Source organism: Aulonocara stuartgranti (genome assembly GCF_965226115.1).
Source record: "Aulonocara stuartgranti genome assembly, chromosome: 16".
Lineage (NCBI taxonomy): Eukaryota > Metazoa > Chordata > Actinopteri > Cichliformes > Cichlidae > Aulonocara > Aulonocara stuartgranti.
In genome coordinates this window covers 390,309-414,844 of record NC_138952.1, presented here as the reverse complement: position 1 = coordinate 414,844, position 24,536 = coordinate 390,309, and the positions used below count along the sequence as shown (strand labels likewise).

General features: G+C 44.7%; 1 protein-coding gene across 1 annotated transcript in view; it reads right to left on the bottom strand.

The window, feature by feature from the left end:
* The window catches only part of LOC309690427 (titin-like), a 175,415-nt gene extending 154,622 nt beyond the window's left edge, over nucleotides 1-20,793 (bottom strand). Inside the window, 29 exon segments of the mRNA XM_082507460.1 lie at nucleotides 322-582; nucleotides 671-931; nucleotides 1,608-1,871; nucleotides 1,956-2,228; nucleotides 2,910-3,176; nucleotides 3,336-3,617; nucleotides 3,702-5,398; nucleotides 5,600-5,768; nucleotides 5,865-6,029; nucleotides 6,115-6,347; nucleotides 6,422-6,663; nucleotides 6,775-7,002; nucleotides 7,624-7,769; nucleotides 7,964-8,106; nucleotides 8,651-8,851; nucleotides 8,982-9,045; nucleotides 9,326-9,584; nucleotides 9,672-9,734; nucleotides 10,346-10,606; nucleotides 10,991-11,104; nucleotides 11,571-11,831; nucleotides 13,121-13,280; nucleotides 13,282-13,292; nucleotides 13,420-13,632; nucleotides 13,717-13,802; nucleotides 13,886-14,173; nucleotides 14,568-14,771; nucleotides 16,085-16,188; nucleotides 20,607-20,793. Of these exon segments, the coding sequence (XP_082363586.1) occupies nucleotides 322-582; nucleotides 671-931; nucleotides 1,608-1,871; nucleotides 1,956-2,228; nucleotides 2,910-3,176; nucleotides 3,336-3,617; nucleotides 3,702-5,398; nucleotides 5,600-5,768; nucleotides 5,865-6,029; nucleotides 6,115-6,347; nucleotides 6,422-6,663; nucleotides 6,775-7,002; nucleotides 7,624-7,769; nucleotides 7,964-8,106; nucleotides 8,651-8,851; nucleotides 8,982-9,045; nucleotides 9,326-9,584; nucleotides 9,672-9,734; nucleotides 10,346-10,606; nucleotides 10,991-11,104; nucleotides 11,571-11,831; nucleotides 13,121-13,280; nucleotides 13,282-13,292; nucleotides 13,420-13,632; nucleotides 13,717-13,802; nucleotides 13,886-14,173; nucleotides 14,568-14,771; nucleotides 16,085-16,175 (6,907 nt within the window). The 5' untranslated portion in view covers nucleotides 16,176-16,188; nucleotides 20,607-20,793.
* Nucleotides 20,794-24,536: the final 3,743 nt, after the last annotated feature.

The window sequence follows — 24,536 nt, the reverse complement described above, 5'->3', positions numbered from 1 at the left end:
CTAGATCTAAATGATTTAAATTTAAAGTATCATTCGATCATTTGGAAGAAATGTCTGCACTCATAGAGTCAACAAATGGTGTGTTTTTATGGCAGGTTGCTGGTAACAACTGCAAACTGGTTCTTTGCTCAGTTGTCTGTTATGTGTTGACACAATATTTCTTCATATCAGTGAAGAGACATAAGACAGAAAAATATAAGAGGCAGCCCGTGTTCAAAGAAACACTTTAAGCACCTTCACAAACAAATTCAGCTTCCTAACCTCCTGATCCGCATTGGCTGTATGATCTACGTGTGTGTTTCCATGGAAAGCTGGACCTACCCTCGACTTTCAGGTTGGCTGAGGTCTTGGAGGTGGCGACCTGGTAAGAGTACTCTCCAACGTCAGTGGCCTTAGTGATGATGATAACGAGGCGTCTGACAGCACCGTCCACCTCGCTCAGCACGTTCTCGTTGAAGTCAACAGGCTGACCGTCTTTTAGCCACTTGCCCTCTGCGGATGGGTTAGCAACTTCACACTGCAGCACAGCGGTCTGGGAGTCAGCTACCACCAAATCATGCAGGGGCTTCTTAATGGCACCACCTGGGGACAGGAGATAGCCAGTTACTGCCTGGTGACAGAAATCTTCTCTGAACTATTTAAGTGTGCAATAAAAGTGTGTTTTGCGTACCTGTTACGGTGAGTGAAGCACTGCACATCTTCTCACCAGCAGCAAACATGTACTCGCCCTCTTCATCCTTCATTGCATTCATGACCGTGAGCCTATGCCTCTTGTCCTTGGACTCCATCTTGTACTGGGGACCAGCTTTAATCGGCTGCCTCTTAAAGGTCCAGAAAGCGTCAATGCCTGGGTGAGAGACCTCAACCTCGAAGGTGACATTTTCAGACTCAGAGCACTGTTTGTCTTTCATTGGTGTCACAATCTGGACAGCTGTTGAGACAGAACGATAGTTAAGCCTCGAACTGATGTACAGTAGAATAGAATAGAATAGAATAGAATAGAATAGCCATTTTTATTGTACATGTACAATAAAATTGTAGGAAATGTAGATGACTTGCTTTCACTTTTTCACAATTATCCATCTGACTCATTCAATAATAAAGATGTACCACATGGGCTTGGTTCTAGTTTTGTAAATGCCACGAGGTCATGATGTTCATGTCAGACTATATATGTAAGAAGCAGGTGCAAGTTTTCATATGATTTTAAAGAAAGTTGCATTCAGCAGAATCTGAAACTATTGTGTTCAGCAGAAAAATCATTTCTTATGTTGCCAAGCAAATATTAATGACCCTTTTCAGGTAATCAGCTTGAATAAGATTTCTGGAAGCTGAAAGCAAAGACTCTCATGTCATGACTCTCATGTAGTTTCTTAATAGTTTTCTACAGGTAAACTTCATGTGACTAGTGGTGGTCATGGTTTATTAATTCAATTCAATTCGATTTTATTTATATAGCACCAAATCACAACAAAAGTCGCCTCAAGGCTTCATATTAGACCTAAAGATTCATAAACTTAGCTTCCAGGTCATTCCAGAATATAGATGATGCAACTACAGTAGTAAAACTCCAAAACATGCTTGGACCTCATAATGGCGTAACTTACGCTCAACAGTAAATCTGCAGCTGGTGTCAGCTCGGCCAACCACCAGTTTGTAGTGTCCTTCATCTGAAGCGTATGTTCTGGTGAAAACCAGGCGCTGCTTAGCTCCCTTTGCCACCATCTGGATTCGCTCACTGGCTGTCAGCAGGTTGTCATTGTGGTACCATTTGACTGAGCTGATGTCCTGAGCAGAGATCTTTGCCTCTAGGACGACCTTTGTACCCTCAATTGCATGACTGTCCTTCAGTGGGATCAGGATGCCAATAGCTGCAAGATGAGATATTTTGATTAGAGGATTTTATTTTGAAACAAAGTCATTAAAGAAAAACATGTGCATCTGAGGTGACCCACTCTGAATGACCAGCTTTGCAGAGGTTGAAATTTCATGATCAGGAACCTCGAAGGAATACATTCCAAAGTCGTCCTTGGTTGTATCTTCTATAAGGAGTTTGTGAATTTGTTTGTCAATAACTATATGCACACGGCTGGAGGCTGTGATGGGCTGCCCCTTCTTCATCCAGGTTCCTTCAACATTCTCCTGGGAGAACTTGACCTCAAGCTGAGCGATGTCACCCTCGCAGACGGTCATGTCAGACAAAGGCTGCATCAAGGTCACTGGACGCACTAAAAAATAAAAATGTCACTGTTAGCACTCTACATGCGATGTGTGTGTGTGTGTGTGTGTGTGTGTGTGTGTGTGTGTGTGTGTGTGTGTGTGTGTGTGTCTGGAAAGGCCCCATCGGGGCTGAAAGGTATGAACGGGCTTTAGAGAAACATCTGCTCCATGCAGACGTGTGTTTCAGGAAGGCCTTCGTGTTTGAGCAGCACGCTGCTAAACTGCAACCAAACACCCAGCGATGCTACACCATGGGACACGTGGGCCTGTTTTTGAGACATGTCGCTGCCTCAAATACAAAATAAACTTGTATTAAAATGGTTAATTTTCTCACCTTTCTCACCCCTTGATATGTTTTCTATGTTTGATTATGAATAAAATATGGCTTTATAAGATTTGCAAATCAAAGTATTCTGTTTTTAATCTTTATTTTACACAGCACCGCATCGTTTTTGGAATTGGGTTTGTGGCACTTTTATAAAAACCTATCATTTAGATTTAAATGTATTTTGAGGGAAAGTAGAAATGGTTTGTCCACAAACAGGAGAAGATGGTTAGCCCGAATTCCAGTAACACATTTTGTTGTAGTCTGAACAGTAGACTTAACTTTACTTCTTAAATACAATAACTTCCGTCCATAGAGTTTCATCATCCATATCCAATTCAGTGCCATGGGAACAGCAACTCACATTTCATCTTCAGAGAGGCACTTGTCTTAAACTCGCCCACTTTGAAGGTATATTCTCCCTGGTCTTCCTTCTTGACGTCTTTCACAGAGAGAGTGTGTCTTCCACGGCGGGAGGAGATGACGTATTTACTGCCAGGAGTCAGCAGATTATCTCCAAAGTACCAGCTGCCTTCGGCATCTTCACGAGAGACAATACATTCAAACTCTCCGGAGTAAGTCTCGGGCACCTCGGTGCTCTCCAGCTGCTTTAACAGCTCCAGAGGAGCTCCTGTTGGTCACATAATACAACAAGAGTTCAAGTCAGTCACAAAGTATACATATACCATATAAAGTACCTTGAGGTAACCGTTTATGTATTTGGAATAATTAATAATGAACTGTGTTGATTTCATTACCTAATGAACAGAATATGAAGAACCTAACCCACCTTCAACATTAAGCTTGGCGGTTGTCCTGACAGTATCATCTTCTACAGCCACGCATGTATATTCAGTATCATCCCTCATTCCGATCATCAGCACAGACAGGAAGTGAACCTTTCTGTCAGAGTGCATTCTGTATTTGTCTCCAGAGAAGATCTCCACATTATTCTTCAGCCATTTGACCTTCACAAAAGGCTCGTTGGTTTCACACTCAAAGGTAGCCACGGTATCCTTCTCCTTGGCACTGACGTCCTCCAACTTCTGAGTGAAGTTAATGACTTGTTTTGCTGCAGAAATGACACCAGAGCATTATTCAGAGAATGCAGGATTTAAAATCAGAATTATATGTACATGATCAAGGTCTGTGTTACCTTGCACCAACAGGAAAGCGTGGCTTGAAGTCTCTCCAGCAGTACTGGAAGCTTTAACCATGACACTGGCAGAATCCTCTGCTGTGACATCCCTGATCACCAGTTCACAAACATGGTCCTCAGGCCAGTACCAGTAGACACGGTCAGACTTCTCCAGCTGAACTCCATTCTTGAACCACTGACACTCAGGTTCTGGTCTGCCGACAACTCTGACTCTAAACTTGACTTCGTCACCCTGTGCGACTGTCTGGCTGGTGATACGCTCAAGGATCTTTGGCGCTTCCATGCTGGGTGAGAGCTTGACCCTCTCTGGTTTTAGAGGCTTGGCAGTAACTTGGCGATGCTCTTCCTCCTTCTTCTTCTCAGCCTCCTCCTTCTCCTTGGCACGATGAAGCAGTTCCTCCTTTGTCTTCCTCAGCAGGTCCTCATAGGAGTCATCTCTCTTGCGAGACTTGAGATCCACTGCGGTAATAGACTCGTAATAGCCTTCCTCTGTCCTGCGCTTGAACTTACTCCTCAGCTCCTCTGACTCCTCACTGGCTTTCTCATGGACAATTCTCTGGGCCTTCTTGAGTTTGACGACCTCTTTCAGCTGAGTGTCCTCTGTAGGCTTTTCAGCTTTAACTACCTCAAATGGTACTTTTCCAGGTTCAGGTGCAGCCTCGGCTGGCTTAGCCTCAGGGGCGCGGCGCAGATGAGTTCTGAAGTCCTCCTTCTGCTGAATCTCCAGTTTTACGACGTGCTCAACGGAGCCCAGATTGTTATCTGCTACGACTCTGACCTCCCCTGAATCATATGATTTGATGTCAGTTATCTCCAAGTAGTAAATGCCATCATAGCGAAGTCTGTATCTCTTGCTTTTGCGGATAAGTTGTCCATTGAGGTACCAGTTAACTTTTGGTGCTGGATATCCGGTCACTCTGCAGCGGAATCGAGCCGTTTCACCCTCTAAAACTCTGATTGGTTCTGGAACAAGGACGATCTCAGGCTTCATCTTCTCTGTTTCTTCTTCAGCAGTGACTCCATAAGGTCCACCTTCATGAGCCAAACGCTCTATCTCATCGATCCGGTGGGCACCTTTCCTTCCTTCAGGAAGTTGTGTTTCCTCAACAAGGCCCTTCTCATCCTTGACAATCAGGGTGGCTGAGGTTTGGTCAACTCCGTACTTGTTGGTCGCTCTGCAGGTAATGACGCCGCTGTCTCTAGCATAAGCGGCTTCATAGTCCAGGCTGCAGTAACCAAATTCATTCACCATGCGCAATCTGTTAGCAGCAGCCAGAGGTTTGCCGTCGTGCAGCCACTCCACCACCATTGTGGGGTCACCAATAGGAGTCAGTCTGCACTCAAAATGAGCTGGACCGAAGCGCTTCATGCGGACAGATGTCAGCTTCTTCTTGAACTGTGGTTTTTGCTGCTTCTCTTTGTCATAAAGGTCGCCTTCCTCCCACTGCTCTTGACCATATCGCAGATGAAGCGGCTCCACCTCTGGAGGAGCGATCTCTTTGGCTTTGTATGTTCCTTTGGGAATGATGAGTTTCCTCTCTGGTTCAGGCTCAGCATATTCCACCTCAACATTGACTCTGCAGCGAGTGGTATCTCTGCCAGCCTTATTGATGGCTGTAGCGGTGTACCAGGCGCTGTCTGAGCCAGCTGCTGATGGGATCTGGAATTTAGCCTCTCCTCTGGTTCCTTCAATCCTGGAAAATCAAATTCTCATTTTAGAGAAGAATTGACATTTGACACGTGTTTTTAATTGAAATGAAAATCTCAGGTTGCTTTGAGGAATAATTTTACTCTCCACAAACGCAGCGTTTCATTAAAAAAAGTGTGTTGCTGCATCAAGGTCATTGAAGCAAACAGATGTGATCTACATTTAATGCTAAAGTCACAGAACATACTTGATGCTTGGGTGCTTGTGTGGGGTGATGATGTCGCTGTTCTTCAGCCAGACGATATCAGGCAGTGGGTTTCCAATGGCTTTGACAGCCAGTTCAACCAGAGTGCCCTGCTTCACACTGATGTTCCTCAGTTTCTCAGTGAACTGTGGACGCACCAGGGTTTCCTTGGCTGAAAAAGAAAGTTAAATGAAAGTAAGCCAATCCCCCAACATTTTTCCTTCTGGAAGAAACTTCAAGTTGAGAGAATATGAAGTTGCATTCTTACCATCAACAGCGAGAGTGACGGAGATGGATGTGCGTCCAGCTCTGTTCTGAGCCACCACAGTCCATTCCCCGGAGTCTTGTGGCAAAGCTGGGACGATGATCAGGGACTGAGTGCCATCCTCTTTAACCACGATCTTGTGGGTGTGGTCACTAACTATTTGTTGCCCTGAGAGGAAGATAGTTGAATGGCTTGTGAGATCAACAAATTTTGTTCAAACTCTTTTTGAAGATTTCCTCTTTGTTGTACTCACCATTGTGGAACCAGTACGTCTCAGGCATTGGTCTGCCCACAACCTTCAGGTCAAATCTGGCAGTTTGTCCCTCAGAACATTTATATGATGAAGGCTTCATGACAAAAACAGGCTTGTAGAGTCTTTCTAGCTGAGCCTCATCAGTCTCATCTAGCCGACGAGCAGGAGAACGTCCAGGTGAACGACTGGGAGAACGGCCAGGTGAGCGGCTCAGAGAGCGAGGAGATGTGGACCTGAGAAAGTATTAATCCTTGTCATTTCCCTTATCGTCAGTGTTCCCTGTTTCAAGCTTTGTGAATTTCTTTACCTGATCCTCTGCACTGCTGGCTGTGGTGTGAATTGCTGAGGTGTTACTGTTTCACATGGCTCCACATAGAGCTTCCCAGAACTGACAGCATTACCCTTCATGTTGGTGGCAAACGCGGTGTACACGCCTTCATCTTCGGGTATCACTACAGGCAGGCGAAGGCTGGCCCGTCCATCCTGAAGAACCTCTATTTGGTAATGGTCTCCAGCCCTAATACGCTGGCCATCTTTGAACCAAGCAATCTGCCAAGAGATACGACGTGATCGTAAAATCATGTGAACTCTACTTTAGAGCTTTTTATGTATTTCAAGACCATTTCTCTAATTGTAACATATTTCTTAAAGATTCAGCACCTTGGGGAGCGGCATTCCAGACATCTTGCAGTGGAAAGTAGCGCTCATCCCCTCCATGATCCTGTAACTTTTCACTGGCGTGTCAAAGGCTGGCTGTACCGCCTCAGTCTCAGTGGCAGTCACCATCAACTCTCCGTCCTCTGTCACAATCTCTCTGTAGCTGATTTTCATAATGGTAAACTCAATCTCCTGGATGATCCTCTGCTCAATGACAGACAGATGGAATTCCTGCAGATATGATATGATGTCAGTCAGTGGGTCCTGATCATAGTCAAGCCCAAGGAAAGGTCTTTGTAGATTACGAAAATGATGATTTTTATGCTTGCTTTAATTTTTATGCATCGGTTATTATATTTTCTTCCCAATAACGTGCATATTTAACGCATATTTAAAGGCACATAAAGGTTTTACTAAAGCTGGATAGTCAACCAGGTAGTGTGGGAAATTCAACGACACCAATTCTAATGAGAGCTTAGTCTGACAGTGCGCTCTGAATTACAATATCAACTGCAGTTACTACTGACAACAGCAGTATCTGCAGCTACAGGGACCCCAGCTTTTTACTTAATCTCAAGGTAAAGTGCTTACTTAAGTTTGTGCTGTACTCATCGTCATGATGTGATATACAGCACACAAAATGATAGAGGTGTCCACATACTAACTGTTCTATCAGGATTTGAGACTTTGTGGCATCTCCAGACTTTTTTTTGTAAACAGCTCACTGGAGCTCATATAAACTATTACACAGGATAGTGACAAACACTCCACATAACCATCTAGTTCCTTATGATGGCTTTGACATGGTTTGGTTTTGTATTATGATCACAGCTATGGCTAAGGATTCTCTACCTGTCCAGAGATAATGGTGGTGGTTATCTTCTCCATTGTTGTGACAGTGACAGGGGGAATATCTCCCACCTTGGGCTCTTGCACAATGGATGTCACTTCAGTCTTAAACATTGCTTCCTGTTTCTTCATGTAGGCTTCATATTCCTCTGTTGGCAAAAAAACAAAATAAAAAAACAATCCTATGAGTTCAAGTAGTTTCCATCATCTCTTTAAGGACTGTGCAAGCTAACTGTTTCTGCATGAGCTGTATGGCATAATATCCACTGACAGTCCCTTTATCTCTGCTCCTTGTGTTATATCTTTAGGACAGCAGTTTGCCATCACTGCAGTATTTACTGACCTTCCTCCAGCAGACTGGCGGAGGCAGAGACTTCTCCAAGCTTATTCTTGGCAAACACGGCATATTCTCCAGCGTCATCGGCGAAGGTCATGGAGATCTCTAAACGGCACTCTCCAGTCTCCTTCTTGTAGGCAACTTTGTATCTGATGGAGGGGAATGAGCATTACAGGCCCCTGAAGGCTGCAGCGTGATCCATCACAATAGGAGCAAACAGTGTCCTAATATTTTACCCATACTTCGTCTTACCAGCACCGTTTGTCCTAAGAGCCCACTGAAGATAAAATCATGGATTCAGGTCTAAAGGGATTGATCTCAATGCAGAAGCAGGAATGAGAGCTGGAGCTTAATGTGCTGGCGGCTCATTACTGGGTGAGACAGTTGACCTTAGCTGAACCATGAGCCAGATGTTTGGTTTTGCTAATCCTGTGTTATATCTGACAGGGACTTTAGGATTGGTGTCAGTTGGGTTTGAGAGGGGGGGTCCGAGTTGTGTATTCTGGTAGAAAGCTGAGCTCTAATGACGTGTTCATTTCTTACAGTTTTACAGTGATGACTTTAGCACTTTAGTCCTTGAGTTAGGGGATTTGTTTTGCAGCTGCATTCACACGTCAGATAAAATATAGATCACGTAAACCACAAAGGTCTCCATGTAAGGACAGTGAAAACCTGAGCACAGGTATTACTCACCTGTATCCGGTAGTGAGTGGGACACCACTCTTCTTCCAGATGATGTGTGGTTTGGGGCTTCCCCCAATCTGACATTCAAACACAACACTTCCACCCTCCACTAGCTTCTGGATGGTGGGTTTCTTGATAAAGAAGGGAGCAGCAGCAGCAGACTCTGACTCCACCATGCTCACCTGGGTCTCCTCTCTGGTTTCTCTTAATCTGGAAATAAAAATGTTTCCTTATTTTCAGGCCCAACCTGTACCGCTTGTCATCCGTTTCAGTGATGTAAAATAAGAAACCAATATGTTTGACGATTTGATGAATGTAACTCAAACTTTAAGTGACTCACTGAGCAGTTTCAACATGTTCTGTAACAACAGCAATCTCCTCTCTGCTCTCGATGTCTTCAGACACTGGTGGGGAAAGACAGTTCATCACTGTAAACGCATGAATATGCAGAACGTATAGACGGGAAGGGATGAGATTATGTTACGGGAAGATTTCAGGTCCTGTGTGTATCAAGAACAGGGCTCGGTGCATGCATGTGAACAGTCTCTGAGGAAAAAAGGGCTCAAATTAAAGTTATCCTGATATCTGCTGGACAGGCTGGGCATCGTTCCTCAGTATGTTACAGCATACTACGAAAGAAGATTACTTCCTGTGTGAGTGACACTGCATTCTGCTTGCACTGACCCTGGACAAGCAGGTAACAGGACGTGCTGACAGTTCCCGCCTCATTGGTAGCTGTGCAGGTGAAGCGGCCGCTGTCTTCAGCGAATGCTTCACGGATCACCAGTCTGGCAAATCCGTTCTCGTAGGTGATCTGGAAATCAATGGAGCTCTCAATCTTGTAGTCCTCTCTGAACCACATAATGATGGGGGTGGGATGACCGCTGATCTGGCACTCCAGGGTCACAGACTCGCCCTCGATCACATTTGTGTTCTTCAATCCCTGCACAAAAAAATATCACAACATCTTTACAAAAAGGTCTCTTTCCCTAAACAGTGTGGACATGTGATCTGAGGGCAGTCCACTCACAGAAATCAGCGTGGGAGGGACCACGGCACCACCGGCAGAAGGCACCGCAGCTGCCTCCACCACCTGTAAGATATTCACAGGTATGTTGGGAACATTAGGCTGAAAAACTACAGCAGCTATAGATCCCACACATGGACACAGTGACAGAAACAACCAACACACACACACACACGATGAAGAAGAGATAACACAGCACATATGATGGAGGGAAGGCTGGATGGGCTGCAGAGGTGAGAATGAGGTTGTCAATAGCATGGAGAAGCCAGTTAAAGTTTATTACAGGGATATTTAATTATGGATTTTCACAGAAATCAAGAAAACCATCAAGAGAAGTTGTAAAAACCAGAAGTATGACCTGTGTCCCACAACATTTTTCTTCAGCTGTTCTTTAGTCTAATAAATGGTGAAAATGTCAATGAAATCAGGAGCATTCAAACCCGGGGTAACTTCTGCCCTTTCAATCAGATTTTTCCAGGGTTCAAATAGAGGTTTTTCAGCCTGTGAACGAGGATCGAATCAGGCAGCTCATATTAGGATTTATCATCTTGAAAATATCTGATAAAATTCACGATACTTTGGCCAGCTGTTGGCAGCTAACGGATCGTATGGATCTTACATCCACATCAGGTTTTCTTGTCCTGTTTAGACCCAGCTCTCTGAGCTACATTACAAACCTGGGCTCCCCAGTCCTCATACATTCTCTCCATTCTGCCTGAGTACACCACCCCGGTCTGTAACTCAGAGCCAGAACGACTCTGATGTTTGTCAGTGAAGTGTTTGAACGGTGGTGGGATGGTCTCCAGCATCTCTCTGGTCTCTGCTACTCTGCGAGATGGACTGGGAGACTTGACAGGCTTGATGATCTTTCGAATAGTGGCAGAAGACGAGGATAACTCTTTGTGCAGAGTGGCCATGGCCGAGCCGGCGATGGAAACCTGACCGACCCAAAGAGGAAGAGCCACACCGTCATCAAGAAAATACTGTTGAGTCTTTTCTGAAATGTGTGTTAAACCACAGCACAGAGGAGCTATGGCACGTTAGTCTGATTAATGCTACAACAGGGTCAGATAGAGGGACTTTAATTAAGATGGATTAATAGGAGGTACCGGATCAATCAAGTTTATTAAATAAGGGGATGAAGCAAAAGAAGGTTAAGGGAGGATTGATTTAGTTATTTTATGGATAATATTTGATCACGTTGACACTGCATTAAAACACAAGTTTGCATTTCAGCCAATCAGCAGTTCAATAAGCTTGCCACAGCAACGGTCCTATCACATTATTATTGTCCACAGCTCGCCTGATGCTTCCTGTCTTACCTCACTGCTAGACTCGAGTTTTGGGACAGACACTTTAGAAACTGTGAATTGTGGAACTGGAGACGGGGTGAGACCAGTGTCCACACGGGAGGAGATTTCTGTCACTCCCTGAATCTGGAGCAACCAACACAACAAGAGTCAGAACCTCAGGAGGATTTTAAAATCTGCACAGTATATTTAGAAGATGACTATGTGATTATCAAGAGATTTGTGCTTCAAATGTCTTTTTTATGGTTGACTACGAGGTGACTTCACAGAGATGAATCGGTCATTATTCACCAAATAATTCAAACAAGACTTTGCCCAAAGACACATTTCATACATAATTAAATAATTGATCGGACATATGGACTGTTTTTTCTGAGATACTCTTTTTGTAATTGTGCAAAATCATTTTTTGTAACTTTTTCATTTTGATGGAAAATAAAACATCCATCTGTTCTCTTCAGCAAAAAGGGGGGGGGGGGGGGGGCGGGGGCTGAGTAAAATACCAAAATAAAAAATAAATGAAAGAATTCAAATCTGCTGATAGTTTGGTCAAATCTCTTGGTAATCGTTGTTCACTGGAGGCCTAGCTAACCTGAGGCTGCAGCACGGCTGCTTCACGTGTAAACTCCTGAGCAGTAGAAAGCATGTGCCCACTTTGCACTCTTGTTGATGTCAAAGCAGCTTGATAGCTTTGATCAGCAGCCACGGCGGCGGCCTGCTGCCTTAAGTCCACCTCTACAGCCTCGTCCTCTTCAGCTCGACCCCCCTCGACAAGCGCGGGCTGACGGACACGAGCAAGGTCGACGGCAGCCACCACGGTGGCCACTGCCCCCGCTCTTTTCCCTCCCTCAGCCTGGAGACACAACAGATCTCAGGACATCCAGCACAGCGGTACAGAAACAGACAGGTTCATGGGGGAAATCACTTTGGTAAGTATCTCCATCCCCTCGTTCAAAGAAAAATACAGAGCTGGGAGAAAGACCTGATTTGCCCAAATTTGCATATAGACTGGGTTTAGTTAGCTCGACTCTGTTAACGCAGGTCTAAAACTCTGGGCTGGATGGTTGTCCAATAAACAAGAGGCTATTGAATGAGCTTCAGAGGTAGATCTTGGATTACGGGCAGAGCCAGATTAGCTGTCTCCCCAGCTTCCAGTTTTTTGCAAAGCTTAGCCTGACTCCAGTTATCCAAATGAGATAATGAGGTACTACGGTTTTTAAAGCCTGACCCATGCAAGCTTAAAGGTTTAAAGTCATTTGAAGACAGCACATTGGTTCATCTGTTTGTCAGCAGTAACATTAGCTGCAAAGAAAAGTGACAGCCACAATCTTGTGGCGACACAATAAAACAATAAGACCAGTCTTCTGAGTTAAGCTGAAGCGATCTCAGACACATCAGGAGGATGTGGTATCAGGAGGACATCAGGTATTCTGACAGCATCGTCAGCTGAACCGAGCCAGGCTTGCTCTCTACTGGAAACAGGTGCTAAAGTCTTGTGGTTAAACACAGAGGACACAGCTCTTTGAGGGTGTATTTTCCTCCTCTTCTGTGAGTAAAGATGTTGCTTCTTGGTTTTTAAAGTTTTCACATGTTTCCCCCCCTCACCGTATGAATCTGTGTGGGGCTGAAAGAAGTTACAGTCCCGCCCAGCCTGCAGAGATGTCCCATCCCTCATCATCCAGGGTAAAACGCACATCATCAGCTTCAGATGATTCTCTTTTCATTTCAAAGACCAAATGTTCAGACTGCTGTGTGATGCTGTGCCAATGATGTGAATATGAGCAGGGCAAACAATCAGGCACATTAGAACAAGGAACACATGGAAAAGAATTGGCTGTAAGGTGGAGGAAGGTGGATGGCAGGTTCTGTTTTTCAGAGTAAACCCATAATACCTTTAAACAAGGACCTGAAATCCACCGCAGAGGCTGTGAGACATGAACGTCACAAATAGAGAAGTGGAAGTAATATTTCATGACCAAACACAGTCAGGGAGCTGATGGTAACGCAGCTGAACCCGAAGAAGAGAGACTCAGGAATCTGGGAACCTCACGTTTCATTGAAAATGCCCATTTTTTGTGAAGTGTCTCCTGGAATGGTTTATCTGTGGATGGGAATATGTCGTGCTACCCCAGGGATGCTCACCTGTTTGACCATGGTGACCTGCTGCTCCCGGACCAACTGAGTGACAGTCCTGCCCTCGGCCACGTAGTCTTCCTGCTTCCAGGGCGGGAGGACGTCACCGGCGGCCTGCTTGTGTGCGGCGATAGGGGACGGGACTGCCCTGAAAGGTGAGACTGAGAGTTACACAGCTGCCCTGATTGGTTTATTCATCGAGCACACCGATCAGCAGATCTCTGTCAGTAATCATTCGCTGACTTCTTTCCATGTAAAAGTTACGAACAGGCAAATAACAGCCAGCGTTAACCCCTCCCAGACTCTACCCACCTGACAGGCGTGGGTGTGGGTGCCTTCACATGTCTGACAGGTGACGGTGACTGTTGCCGTCCCCCGGTCACCTTGGCCACCAGTGATGGCTGAGTTGGTGACTTGGATGTGGGTTTCGGAGGAACTCTGGGTGGAGTCTTGTGAGCCAGCTCTGCGCCCTCTATCTGCATCTCCATCATGGCGGAGGCCTGGAAACTGGCCTCCATCTTCTGGGGACGGACAGCAGAGTTCATGAAGTTAGATTAAGTATGAGTAAATTAGACAATCACACATTTCTTTGAGGATTTTTTTACCTTTTCTACTCTGGTGTGTCGGGTCTCTGAAATCTGGGCGGTTGAAATCAAGGTCTTTGTTTTCTTTGCTGGAACGGCTTCTTCGCCTGAAAATGTCTCTTCTTTAGTCTGTGTTTTTCATCAAAGCAATTTCCAAAAGGAAGAAGAAGCAGAGACGAACGGTTCTTACCCTGAACCAGCAGTTCGGCTGTGGAGGTGGCCCGTCCGCTGCTGTTGGTGGCTGTCACCGAATACGTCCCAGAATCCTCTGGGAAGGCTTCAGCAATCAGCAAGCTGTGCAGGTCTCCGTCCTGGATGATTCTGAAGTCGGTGGAGCTCTGGATCTCGGCCCCTTCTCTGTAGAATTTTACCCCAGGTGCGGGGATCCCGGTGACTCGAACATCCAGCCTCACCTGGCTGCCCTGTCTCACCGTGGAGCTCTGTAGTCTCTGAATGAAGCTCGGAGGCACCGTCTCCGCTGGAGAAGGAGGTACAGGTCGCTTTATATCAGCTGATCTCAGCATTTCGTTGTGCAAGTACACAATAAAATAAAGCCAGTTTATGACTTTTTAGAAAACTGAATTTTTAATAACAGTTTGTTTTCAGTTTGATTCAGACGGGTGTTAAAAATCAGCTCATGATGTTGCAACGTCTGCCGACCGTTATCCACTGCTGTTTATCCTTTGAGAACTCTGGATGGCAGCTAAATGATAACATATACACAAACAAACCTTCTTTACAATCTATAAATATCAAAATTTTAACATTAAAATTTGCTGTTCGTAGCAGCTTTTTTGAAAAGAAATGTATGGGAAATGTTCATGGAGCAGAAGTGCTTTAGTTTACCACTTGAAGTCCTCCTGTGAGCTCACCTGTAACTAAGAGTTCGGCTGTGCTTGTGGCTTGTCCAGCACCGTTGGTGGCTCTGACAGAAAATCGTCCGCTGTGCGCGGCGGTCACAGCAGGAATCCTCAGAACAGCGCGGCCATCGCTGAACGAGATCTGAACGCCGGGCAGAGCGGCAGCAGAAAGTACCTGGCCATCACGGAACCAGCTCACCTCAGGAACTGGAGAACCTGCAAAGAGATGCATGAGACTCTGTCGGAGAACCCACAAACCAACATGCACCAAAGGATCCGGGACTAAGACCTGAGCCACAAAGTCAGTGCTTTCAGTAAAACAGTGAGATTTTAATGCATGAAACAAAAATGTGAAAGGAAAAGCAAACGACGAACGAGTGGGAGAAACTTTATTAAGAGTTTAGCAAATTTTCATGTTCAACTTTTTATTTGAAATTTAAAAAAATCATCTTTAAGATTAACGTTGTTCACATGAGGTTTTCAAATTGTTTAAAAATATAGAAACTGAAAATGTGACATTTATTTAGCTAAAGTAGAAATTAAACATTTTAAAACTGGGTGGATGGATTCAAAAATACAATTACTGTTTAAAATATACGAGAGCTTTAAAGGAAATAAGAACTAAGATCAATACAACAAAGAGTAATTCTTTTGAATCATGAGACCGTCAGTGAGATGAAGTCAGAGCAGAAAAACGTCACTATCAGGTTTGTTTTACCTGGTTAATCATGAAAGAATCAAGACTAAACTTCAGAAGCTTCATATGTTTCCTTCATGTGGCTTCATCGTTACCTAGCTCGACCTGCAGAGCCGTCCCTGTGTGACTGATTGCACCAGTCTGTCAGGAGAATAAAGGACGGCTGCTCTTATACTCACTGGTTAAACTTAGAACAAATGACATTTCTCCTTTTAAGTCAAGCAATCATTGGGTCAAAGCAACAAGAAGCAGACTGTTCTCCCCTCAAACACTGCCACCAATAGCAAGCAGCAATGCAGCAACCATCTCAGCTCCCTGTGGTTTGGGCTGTTTGGACTTAAAACAGAAAACTGAGGGAGAAAGGCTGAAGAGCCAATCAGGAGCTGTCTGTGTAAATGTTGGCACATGCTTCCCCTGAGTTCCTGAAAGGGAAAGGCATCTGCTGAAATTCTGTCAGCTTTATTTTTATCACAGGCATTGACTCCAACCTTCCAAATGTCAGAATGTCCCTGAAAGCAGCAGCAGCCTGTAAAAGCCTCGCTCGCCACGAGAAAAGAAAGAAAGGTGACGAGAACATTTACCCCTCAAAAGTCCATCATTTCTCTCTATAAATACAAAGAGTCCAGATATGAATGTTGCACAGTCTGCAGTGAACCTCTGTACCAGCTGCATGGCTTCAATGTCTAATAGTTTTTATATGAACTTTAACATTATTTCTCTCCTTTCTAACTAATGAAGTCAAACATCTGCTCATTCTTTGTATCTCCAGTGTAAATACAACAGTGTCAAACATCGTCCTCTGCAGAACGTCACCATCACACGTTTCTCTTACCACTAACTTGAGCCTCGAACGTGGCGGCACTACCCTCCAGTGCCACGACGCTCTGTAGCGGCTGCGTGAACGTCGGCGCTTGAGTTGACATGATGATCGGCACCCTGGAACACAAACGAGGTGATCAGCCCAGAATAAAGAAAACAGCAGCAGGCTTTGGTTTCATTGGCAGAGAAACTGACAGATCAGCAGCAGGTGGAGCTAATTCTCCACCTGCTGCCACTAAACCAGTGCAGGAGTAGAGCAGCCACTAACAGCTGCAGATACAAACAAACCTGCAGCCTTTTTAATACGAATGAAAAAATCATCAGATTTTCACTTTATTGTTTCAGTCATTGCAGGACAAAAACGAGATTACAACATGTTTTTACAAATATGTAGATTTTATGGCTGCATGAGATCAATGCAGTGAGATGAAAGATGAATAAGTGCTGCCAGGCTGAGGATGCAGACTGGGTCAAAAGGTGTGGAGAACTGTGGGTGTAGCTGGGTGTAGCTGGGCGTGCAGAGCAGCGGAGGAACCAGAGTGGAACCTAATCTGAGCAAATACAGAGAGACGTGAGAGCAGAACAGCCAATCGGACGGCCTCAGGCTGGAGGCCGAGGTGGTGGAGCAGCAGATGGAGGCGAAGCTGCAGACGGAGGTGGAGCATTGTGGATGCTTCTTCTCATAATGTTGTTTCTCCAGAAAACTTCAATGATTCAGTTTCAGTTTAGCTGCTGTGTTATTTGTTGCAACCTGTGTTTACTAGTTTATTCGAATCCGTATTTTAACTTTATCTTCTGTGATCAAATTTAAAACTAATAAAACAAGTTTTATGTTAAATACTCGTTTTGTCAAATTTTACTTTCATTGAGATAAAATAAATGATTCATTCAGTCATTTCTTTCTTCTAGTGCTGATCGCTCATCCTATTCTTTATATCACTTCCTGTTTCCCACGCTGATGCTGACATCATCACGCTGCCTGCCTTCTGTGAACCAATCAGCTTCCATTCTCTGCTTTAAATCACAAACACGTGTTTTTCTGCTGCTTTTCTTGCTGTGTGATACATTTCTTTCCTGATAATGTACAAATGTCTCTGATATCCTACATGTGCATATCCAGATTGTTCGTTTGAACCTTTAGATTTCTTTAGTCTTCACACTGGACAGTCCACAGGTGAGTAAATGGTTGTGACGTGCACTTGGGTATGTTGGCTGTTATATTCTCTGTTCTCTCAGTCCTTTGATTGGCCGTGTTGTTGTGATGTCATAGCTTTGTGACGATGCTAAGGTGTAGCTGATCCCCCGCTGGGATGGTGCTGTAGATCCTGTGTTTATAGATGTAACCAACATATAACAGAAACACTTTTCTGATGTTAGTCGTTGTTTGCAAAGGTTGAAGAACATTCGTACACTTTCAGCTCCGTCCATCGGTCCACAGAGCCCGTCTGTGTCACAGGGCGAGAAAGCTCTGTCGCGTTAGAACCACAAAGGAAATGAGAACCTGTGAAAGCCCATCGAGACGGTCACCGACGCAGCAGCTACTGCGACTCATGCAGCACGCTCTGGGTGGAGACGTGTTAGATAACCACTGTGTGAAAGAGTCACTGACCAATCATGTGGCTGAAGTGACTCCTGTGAGGACGCCTCATCAGTCTTTCAGCAGGATGATGTAACAGTCAGGCAGAGCTGCTTCCTCTTAACAGTGAAACTGGTTTAATGATAACTAAGTACCGTCTGCGTGAGCACGCCGATGAACAAGCTGCGCGCTCACAGCAGTGTTCAAACGATCAGAGACGCTGACAAAGGGTTTCAAAGGCTCATCAGCGGCAGCATTAACTGACTATTATGATCTAAACACTGCACAAACTGGGAGTCCCCGTGCTGATAAACAGCTTAGGATAAACTATAGTATAGTTTATCCTAAGCTGCTGTAAATAACAGAGCAGAAGAAGAAATCCAGTTTTTACACTGAGGTGACCCAAACTCTGAGCTCTGCATTCAGAGTTGCACCTGCATGTCGTGCTTGCCTGGGTTGGTAGGAACACAGGATGCATTTGACTAATTGATGAAGTGATTAACTCTACTCGGGTTTGTGTTGAGGGACACATTTACATGTAGTTAAAAGCAGCTGGATGGAAATGTGCTGAGTGTCTCTGCAGCTTCACTCAGAGGTTTGAGTTTCAGAGCTGTGAGACAGGTGAGACGGACGGCGGCTATAAATGTCTGACGGGCGGCAGCAGCTGCAGGTTTGCACTTTTACAAAGAACATTTATGCTGCCGCTGACACAGAGATGAACAACATGACTCTGATTAGCATGCTGGAAAAAAACAAACTGATTTTAAATAGAAATAAAAGTTTCCCTGAAAATACAAAGTCTGATGAAAAACTCAAATGTGTTCTGGTGTGAACTGTTAAAGGTCCACTGACCAAACACTGATCATGTCCACTCTGCTGTGACCTCAGTGTGGACGTGGACCAGTTTGTCTTCATTGATATAAACAAATTCAATTCAACTTTATTTATACAGCACCAATCACAACAGCATTCAGCTGAAGGTGCTTCATACTGTAAACTCATCCATCATCTTCAACATTTAATTAGCTGTTTCCAAGTAATTATAACCATCAATCATCAGATCAGATCTAAAGCTGAGTCTGCTGTTTTAACTCTTTGGTTCCTGATTTTACTGCAGACTAAAAACCATAATAATAATAATAATAATAACAACGACGCATGTTATTAGTCAGTGCAGTGATGCAGTGGATCTTCTCACAGGTTCGTGATCTTTAAATAAATGGAGCTCGTTGTTGTTTCCACTTCATGTGACACAAACTCTTACAGGTGAAATGTGCTGTGGAGTGTTTTTATCCACCACATTGTTATTTAGACATGATTCTGTGTTTATGTTGATTTTGTTCTAAAATCTCTTCGTGGCAGAATTTGGACTGAAATGTTGATTAACACAAATCTTTGATTTTGCTGTGAAATCTTTTCAGACGAGTCACTGTGGGTTTTCCACGTTTGTCTCCACTCATGTTCTTATTTCAAGTTTCTTTCTCTCTGCACTCTGGTTTCATGTTGCTGACAAATAACCACGTTACATATTATTGAAGCGTTAAATTAAATGGTTCTGATTGTTGATTATTCGCTGTGGTTTTTGTAAAAAACAGAAACAAAGATGTTGTGCTTTCAAAAGCTTTTTCTGCCGTAATTAATTAAAAACATCTTTTGTTTTGTTTTTTATTTTGTTACAATTTTATGAATTTAAAATTTAAAACCTCAATTTTCTCATCATAAAATGGAACCACATAACGTGTTGGTTATAATTATAAGTGTGATGAAATTAGTCAGTTTATTGATATTATGAGACTAAAGCTCGGGTAACATAAAGTCATTTTTATACTTTTTTGGCACAAACAGGCTTCCATACTTATCTGAGAATCAAACAGTCAATAAAGCTTTGATTCAAAGACAACTCCCATTGAAACCTTATAATGACAGGAATAAATGAAATCTTTCACCTGTAAAAGCAGCTTAATGACACTTCATGTAAATGTGACGATCAGATCAAAGACACGAACAAACATGAAGCCGTTTAAACGTCGTTCCTTTTGTGTCCACGATGCAGCTGCAGTAATCCTGGTTTAACGCTGGCTGCAGTCTAGCGTGCAGCTGTTTCTGCTGTCAGACAGTTATTTAAAAACCTTTACTGTCACATGGTTAACATCTCGAGTGTGACGTCGCATTTATTGACTTTGGACGCTCAATCACAGAAACCCTGTAAAAACGTACAGCTGGAGTCTGAGGACGAGTGTGAAGCTCCTTAAAGTAAGACTAAAAATCCTCCAGTGCTGTGAATCTGAAGTCTGTGGAAACAGGCTGAACCACTCTCACACCTCTTTAAGGAGCTGGTGATCAATAATCAGTTACTGGTGATTGATTTGTTCCTGCTCTCTGACTGTGACACTGAACGCCTCGCTGGGACAGCTGCTGCTCTTTTTCAGCGCTGTCAGCTGATTTCAGGCAGAGTTGTGAGTCTCTCACCTTCTCTGTGAACTTTCAGCACCTGATCAGCTGATCGCAGCCTTATCAACAATCAATACGAACACTTCGCTTCATCATAAGCCAAACAGGATCAGACCTGATAAACTCAGCCCATATTTACAGATCGAGCTGAGCGACAGATAAGGCAGTGGCCAAAAATATCCACCACCCCCTCCCCAACCTCGAGCAGCTTGATTGACAGACAGCATGTGGCGCATAGCTGGGGGTGAAGTGATAGCCCTGCTGCTGATTCCCTTAAAAAGCCATCAGCCGCCCAGCTGACAGTCCACTCTCATGCTATCAGCAGCTATTCTTGGCCTTCCTGGGGTCAGTGCACAGCCCGCTGAATAGGGCCAACCTGCAATCTGCACCCGAAAAACATCAAACCAACACAAAACCCAAACACAGTTCACCCAAACCCCGAGCCCTGACCCCCCAATCGCCGTAAACCCCACGAGTCAGCATCATTAGGGGACCGGCGAGTACTCACTTGTATCACAAGAGTGCCTGAAATGATGGGACGGAGCCCGTCAGAGCAACGAGCAACGGTCTCCTTATCCAGGAAGGTTTTTCCAGAAAAATCCAAGATGAGAACGGTCGAGCCTCGAAATATCCCCCGAAAAAAAACAAAACTACACAGAATAGAGGCCGTGTAGTTTTGCTTTCCCTCCTCGCAATCCCTCCACCCGAGGCGAGGTTGGGAATGCTCAAACTGCTCAGGAGGGCCCAGATGGTGCTTTAGGGTTTTATACCAGGGGGACAACCTGCATCATCAGAGCACCGACGCTCCCCATTGGCTGCTGAAACACTCAGGGGGCATGATGGGACATAGCAGCCATTTATGCACCCTGCAGCCTGTGAGGCTGCCCACCCCGATCCTCTGATTCGGATCAGGCTAAGAGTGTGTGACGGCAGCTCGTTCACACACACCTGAACCTCTGTGTTTTAAAGGAATCGCAGAGAACAAGTTCATCTGCAGACCCAGAGTCACTGAGAACTGCTGAGCAAAAGGAGGCAGAGGCTGTTCCTGTCAGTCAAAGCCCCCCTCCCACCGGCCGGCTGTTACAACACCCCAACAAACCCACGCTTCATATCTCAGGAGTCAGCGGAGCTCCTGGGGCTCATCCTGTGGATCAGAACCTTTCTGCTGCTTCATGGTTTGGTAGCAGAGTTTAGTAATGCAGCTGTCAGTCGTCCATCATTGTCCTAGCTTGACCTGGAGGTCAGTTAAGTCCACTAATGTAAGAAGTGATTTCGGTGACAGCACATTGTGTAAGTTGTGTATTGTTGCTCTTTATAGACACTTTCTGTTTGTCTGGATCAGTTTTCATGAAAATTTGGTTGCACCTAAATATTATTTACATTTTTTTTCAACATTTTGCTTTTTGACTTGTTGATTCCTGAAGGTAAAATCTGCCTTACTGAACTGTACACCTGAAGAGTGTCATGAGTCTCAATCTTGGTGAGTTTTTCCTGCTTTTATCAATCAGGTCATCCAGTGACAGATGGAAGCAGTGCTGGAATCTACTGCAGGAATGTCTTAAAGACATAAAGACCTGGATGGCCGCTAACTTTCTGCTTCTTAATTCAGATAAAACTGAGGTTATTGTACTCGGCCCTGAAAAGCCTAGAAATATGGTATCTAAGCAGATTCTTACTCTGGATGGCATTACCTTGGCCTCCAGTAACACTGTGAGGAACCTTGGAGTCATTTTTCACCAGGACATGTCCTTCAACGCACATATTAAACAAATATGTAAGACTGCTTTCTTCCATTTGTGCAACATCTCTAAAGTTAGAAATATCCTGTCTCAGAGTGACGCTGAAAAACTAGTTCATGCATTTATTACTTCCAGGCTGGACGACTGTAATTCATTATTATCAGGAAGTCCTAAAAACTCACTGAAAAGCCTTCAGCTGATCCAAAATGCTGCAGCAAGAGTCCTGACAGGGACTAGAAAGAGAGAGCAGATTTCTCCTGTTTTGGCTTCCTGTTAAATCCAGAATTCAAAATCCTGCTCCTCACATACAAGGTCTTAAATAATCAGGCCCCATCTTATCTTAATGACCTTGTGGTACCATATCACCCTATTAGAGCACTTCGCTCTCGCTCTGCAGGCCTACTTGTTGTTCCTAGAGTATTTAAAAGTAGAATGGGAGGCAGAGCCTTCAGTTTTCAGGCCCCTCTTCTGTGGAACCAGCTTCCAGTTTGGATTCAGGAGACAGACACTATCTCTACTTTCAAGATTAGGCTTCAAACTTTCCTTTTTGCTAAAGCATATAGTTAGGGCTGGACCAGGTGACCCTGAATCCTCCCTTAGTTATGCTGCAATAGACGTAGGCTGCTGATTCCCATGATGCACTGGGTGTTTCTGCTTCACTCACCTTTCTGTACTTAATCATTAGTTGTTAAGCTCCGGCTCTCTTCCACAGCGTGTCTTTTTCCCGTCTTCCTCCCCCTCACCCCAACCAGTCGCGGCCCCTCCCTGTAAGGACAAACTGGTTTAGTTGCTGCTGTTTCACACGTGCTTGTTTCTTGTTAAACATCTTCCTGTGGAGGATTACATGTTTGTGTTTCCACCAATCACAGTAAAGCTCAGATGTGAAGCAGCCCTCACTCGTCTTCACATTAAAGGTGCCTGAAGTGCAGGACTCATCGTCTGTGGCTGAAACAGACTCACACTGCGGTACTTTATTCACAGCTGTGAATGTGTTTCTATTGTAATTCTATTTTTAGTCACAGATGTGAGCGAGCGTAGTGAGAGTTCCCGTGTCTGCCTGGCTGGGCCGTCTGTCGGCTAAAAACAAGCTTCTTCACAGGAAGTTAGCCGGGACTGAGGAAACTATAAATCACAACAACAACGGAAGACTGGGAAGATTTATTGGTTTAGTAAAATGTACTAAATTAAACACATAAATGAGGAAAGCTGAGACTGACTGCAGGAGGCTCCAGGCCTCATGAAACACGTCCTTACATATAGGCAGTTCATCACGGCTGCTCACAGATCTACTGTTAGAGGAGACGTGGTTAGTGACGGCACAGGAGGAGCTTCCAGTGGTTTAAGAAATACTTATTTCATGTTGTAATTCAGGCAGTTACCAGTTAAGGATTTTGTGATCTAAACTGAGGACTAATTTTGCCATATGAAGCCTTTTAAATGAAAATAAAGATACTTTGTCACAGGACTGACAGGTCAGTACAAAACTGGACTCAGCAGGTAGGTTTACAATATATTTATTAGTTAAACTGGAAATCGTGACAAGGCAACAAAACATAGAGCTTGTTGTGGCCTGGGTAACGTGGCTCGGTGGACGTGGATCTAAAAACAGGGAACGGGCGCAGAGATGCAGACTGGAACGGGACAGTTAAGGAGTCACATTGTAGGAGGAGGAAATGATGGGAGAGGGGTGACGTGATCCGGAGTGAGCTGAGCGGTGTGGAAAGGCGGTGTGACCTGCGATCCGGACGTTCCTGCAGGACGGCAGGCAGGTGAGACACAGAGTGATTTCCCAAATGGAGAGACAAATGTCAGCGTGAGGCTTAAATCACTCTCTTGATGGCCTGCCATCAGCTCCAGCTGTGAGGAAGTGGAGGAGGACGTGGCCCCGCCCAGGGACGGATACCAGGTAGGCTCGGGAGCCTGATGGAAAGTTCCAGCCACAGACCCGGACCATGACCCGAAGACTGCAACAGAAAAACGACAGAGACAAAACGCAAAGAGACAAAGAACACACAAACATTCACTGCCAGGTGCAAACGTAGCCCATGTGAGGTTTGCAGAGCACTGAAACGTAGGAAGGACCAGAGTGTGAGCTCGTTAGAGGGATAAGACACACGGGCTGCTTATTCAAGTATGAAAAAGGTTCTCACAGGACAGCAGTGAATATTCCACCAACAAGTGTAAGCACCACAAACAAAGAGACGTTTTCCTCTGGTTTGGACTCTGTTAGCTTTAATCGGACGAACCAGGATCCAGTCAGGTTGTTCCAGCGTCACACAGGTCACCTTCTCCTTCAGCGAACACTGAGCAGCTCCTCGGGGTAACGAGGTGTTCAGGTTAAGAGGTTCATCATCAACGATGGTGATTTTTCATTTTTATCTTTGTTTGTTTTTGTATAAACAATGAAAGGTGGTGGATTAGCCAACTGGTCATGATCAACTCTGGGCTGGACCAATCACAACACATCCGTATGTAGGTGAAAGGGAAGCGATTCGTGCCGGACTTCAGCTGGAATGAAACAAAGACACAAAGCTGCAGTTATTCTGTGTCTTTGCTGCCCAGCTGCCTCTTCTCCTCTCATTCTCCCCCCTCCCTCTCCTGTTGCTACTTCAATCATGATCAATGATCAGCTGATGGTGATCGGGTGGTCAAGGCGCGGACTCCCTCCTGAAGTGAGCTACTTTTTAATATCTGAAACT